The 3,680-nt window shown below is 57.4% G+C and overlaps 1 protein-coding gene across 1 annotated transcript in view; it reads right to left on the reverse strand.

Moving 5' to 3' along the window:
- Positions 1 to 1,883: 1,883 nt before the first annotated feature.
- Positions 1,884 to 3,680, reverse strand: part of TMEM92 (transmembrane protein 92) — a 6,112-nt gene continuing 4,315 nt past the window's right edge. The window contains exons 3-5 of the mRNA XM_008592539.1: positions 3,029 to 3,103; positions 2,673 to 2,868; positions 1,884 to 2,468 (exon numbers count right to left, since the gene is read on the reverse strand). Coding sequence (XP_008590761.1) covers positions 2,355 to 2,468; positions 2,673 to 2,868; positions 3,029 to 3,103 — 385 coding nt within the window. The 3' untranslated portion in view covers positions 1,884 to 2,354. The remainder of the gene's footprint in view (positions 2,469 to 2,672; positions 2,869 to 3,028; positions 3,104 to 3,680) is intronic.

The raw sequence follows: 3,680 nt of genomic DNA on the forward strand, positions 1-3,680 counted from the left end.
TGCTCCCGCGCCTCGCTCAGCCAGTGAGCGGGAACCAGTCTGTATGTGGGATCCGAACCCTCGGGCAGGAGCGCCACCGCACTTCCTAAGCGGCGCACTTATCCAGTGCGCCACCGGGCTGGCCCCTACTTTATTCTTTTCCAAGGCTGCAAAGCATTTACGGTATGGATGTACTTGGTTCATTTAACAGCTCCTGTCAATGGACATTCAAGATGTTTCCATTCCCCCGGCCCCCACCCGCCTCTGGCCACAATGCTGCCACGGACATCTCTGTGAGCTCTTCTATATGAGCATTTCTGACGGCTCATTCCTAGAAGTGGAATTGCGAGATCACATGCATCATACAATGGATACCCAGTGCCTCGCACACAGTAGGAGCTCTGTAAATATCGGTGGCATGAGTGGATAGTGCACCCACTAGGAAGGTCACACCATTTCCTCTCTCACCAACAGTGACCAGAAAAGTCACAGAAGTGGCCATCCCTGCCACCAGGTCCCAGCAATGCTGGCTTCAGGATGGCCACTTTCCTTCAGGCCACTAAGCTGCTCCTGCACAGGAGGATTTAAAAGCCCTGTGTCATCTTTGATGAAAGGAAGGCAACATCCAGGTTGCAGGTGTCCTCCCCTCCAGGTCTCCTTAATCCTTGCTCGACATCTTCCCACTGAGGTTGGTGTTTACCCGGTGAGGGTACATCAGCTCTGGGATTCTCTAACTGGAGCTAGCTGCATCTTCACAGAACACACCGACTTTCCTTCTGTTCCCCCCTTCCAGTCCCTGAAACTGACGGGCAACTCCCTTACAGTTTTGCTTTCTCCGGCTGCTGACTTGGCACTATCTAGTCTGTAACTGCTGCTCGTTCTCTGGGGCTGTCTCCACCAGGAGCTCCCATCCGGACAGCCCCTATTCCTGGCACCTTTGGGGCTGCCTGTGCTGTCTCCCACCCCTGTTGGGGTCTTGATGCCCCAAGGATGGGTGTTACTGGAGCCCTGGAGGAGGCACCCCCGCCAGCACCCCAGGGCCAGGTCTACCTCCAGTCATCTCAGGAGCTTTGGCCAATGTTGGCACTGTGTCCTCTGCCTGGAGAGGAAGGCTGCATTGAATGGGCTGCAGTGGAAAGGCAAGGGTGGGATGCACCCAGCCCTGCCTGTGCCCCAACACACTGGCACAGGGTCTCCCTCACTGTGTCTGACCCATGCCAGGCTCCCAGCCCCATGCTGTGCTACAGGTCCCATGTGCGCTGCAAGGGTGAATGCTTCCTTCCTCTTAGGGGTTAACTCCCCAGGTGGGGCAGAGGCAGTGTCCAGAACGTGTGCAGGGCTGGAAGAAAAGGGTGGAATCTGCCATCTCCTCTCCCCTCTCCAGGAGATTCCTGGGTGGGGCTGACCAAGGTCTCCAGTTGTCCCATTCCACAAATGCCCAGCCCCACCCACTCCCCTCTCCTTGGCCTCGTCCCCACCCCCAACTTCTCCCAGCAGGTTGTTCCCAGGCTGTCACTGTGCTACTTCCTGGATCCAACCGCTCCCCGCCAACTTCTTACCAGCTCATGGTTAAGACCATCAGGGAGCTGAGCTCCATGTCTCCCAAGGAAAGCAGTGGGAGGACAGGATTGGGAGGCCCGCACAACAGTCACTCTCACCCCATTTCCAGGCTCTTTAGCACCCCAAAACTGAAAGCCTGCAAAGAGGGTGGGCCACGGGTGACTGTCGCCCAGGCTGATCGTGCACTCCTGGAGGACTCATCGATGCTGGGATTTCAGCGCAGTGACCTCCCCCTCCAGACTCCCAGCACTGTCTGGGCTCACCTCCCTGCGCACCTCCCAACACAACCAGAGAAGACTCAGCCACAACCAGCTAACGTTTAGTGATTGTTTTGTGCATGTGTTGGGGATGGTGGTGGTGGTGTCATGTGGGGTCTTCTCTATTCAGGTAGCACTGGGAGGTGGCTCAGCATTCATCCAGTCCAGTCTCCCACGGGTACAGAAGTACCCTTCATAACATCTCAGAGCTGGCTGTCCAGCCAAGACCTGTACACCTCCAGAACCAGGGCTCTGTCTACCTCTCAGAGTAGCTCGTTGCACTGCTGGGCACCTCTAACTGTTGACGTTTTCCTCCTGGCAGCCTCTAACTTGGATTGGGGGATGGGGGGGCAGATTCACCACTCCAGCCCAGCCCTTGGGACCAGAGAGGCAGCTGGGGTGGAACAGGGGCAGGAAGGGCAATAAGTTAAATCCAAGAATGACAAGAGACGTGGCAGGATAGGTGGGGGCATTCGAGGGGTCCCAGAAGTCTCTAGCTTGATCCAGGAGGCACTGGGGAGGAGGATGCTAGTGGCAAGATTCCAGGCACAAGGAGGCTCAGAAAGCTGGGTTGTCAATGCCTCTCGGAACCCCAGCAGATTCTTCAGGCCTAAAGCTGTAGGGAGGTGGTGGCTCTGTGGGGGGCAGGCCCAGGGTGGGCTTCAGAATAACCTGTGGGGAAGAGAAGGGTCTCAGAGTCTTCTCAGATTCTGGCACTGCCGTCCCCCTCCCACATGCAAGCTGAGGTATGGTGACCCAAGCCTGGTCCAAGGATGAGGCCCTCCCTGTCCCTGTTGCTCTAACAATCTAGACAATGGTAGGGAGGGTGGGTACAGCTGGCCAAGGAGCAGGGTAGGGATTGGGACAGACACCCACCTCGCTGTAGGGGGGTGGGGGCTCAGAGATGGATGCCCTGACCCTCTCTGGGGGGACAATGGAGGGCAGTTCTGGGGGCCCCTGGTGATCCATCGGGGGGTTCTGCTCCGGCTCTCTGCAGTTGTGACAGAAGCGCCTGGCCAGGCCACAGACGCACAAGAGGGGCAGGATGACCAGGAATATGATGACAAAGATCCTGGGGTGGGGGACACCAACATCACCCTGAGTCCCCACACCATCCCCGCCATACTTCCGTCCCTCCACCCACACACACCTGCTCAGCAGGATGTCCAGCCCTGTCCCCTGTGGATCTGGACCCTCCAGACTGTGCCCAGAGGAACTGGGTCTGGACTCACCTCAAGGGGCCAGAAAAGAACTCATTCTCCTGGCAGCAGTCGTTGCCACAGCATTGGAATCCTTTGGGGCAGGTGCTGGTGGGGAGCAGAGAAAGCGGCAGGGAGAGGCTGTTGGCACCAGCGTGGACAGGCAGAAGGACTGCAGCCTCCCCAAAACACACACATCTGCTCAGGGCACAAGCCACACCTTTGCAGGGTGGGAGGTACAGGCCTCCCCCACCCCGAGCTCAGTGGGAAGAACCTGGGGCCAGAACTCAGGACCTGGGTTCCAGGCTTATCTCACAACTGGCCTTGTGCACTGAGCCAAGTCACTGCTCCTTACTGGTCCTCACTTTCCTCATCTATAGAATGGGTGGAATGAACATCCTGTCGACCTTACCGGGCAGGCATGGGGATAGAGTGTTGCAGTGGCTGCGACATTACTCATTTGACTCTAAGGAGATGTAGAGAAAGAGAGGCAGCGCAGAGTGTCCAGGAGCTACCTCGAGGAGGGGCGAGCCCTCGCTGGCACCCGAGTAGAACATGGGCAGGGAAAGATGCTTCCAGAACATCCAGAGCTGACTTGCTGGAAACACTTTTCTGTCCAGAGACCCAACCCCCACTCAGCCCCTAGGGAGAAGACCTGAGACTGCAATGAGAAAGATGGGGATTG

The sequence above is a fragment of the Galeopterus variegatus genome, unplaced genomic scaffold, assembly GCF_000696425.1.
Source record: "Galeopterus variegatus unplaced genomic scaffold, G_variegatus-3.0.2 Scaffold8009, whole genome shotgun sequence".
NCBI lineage: Eukaryota > Metazoa > Chordata > Mammalia > Dermoptera > Cynocephalidae > Galeopterus > Galeopterus variegatus.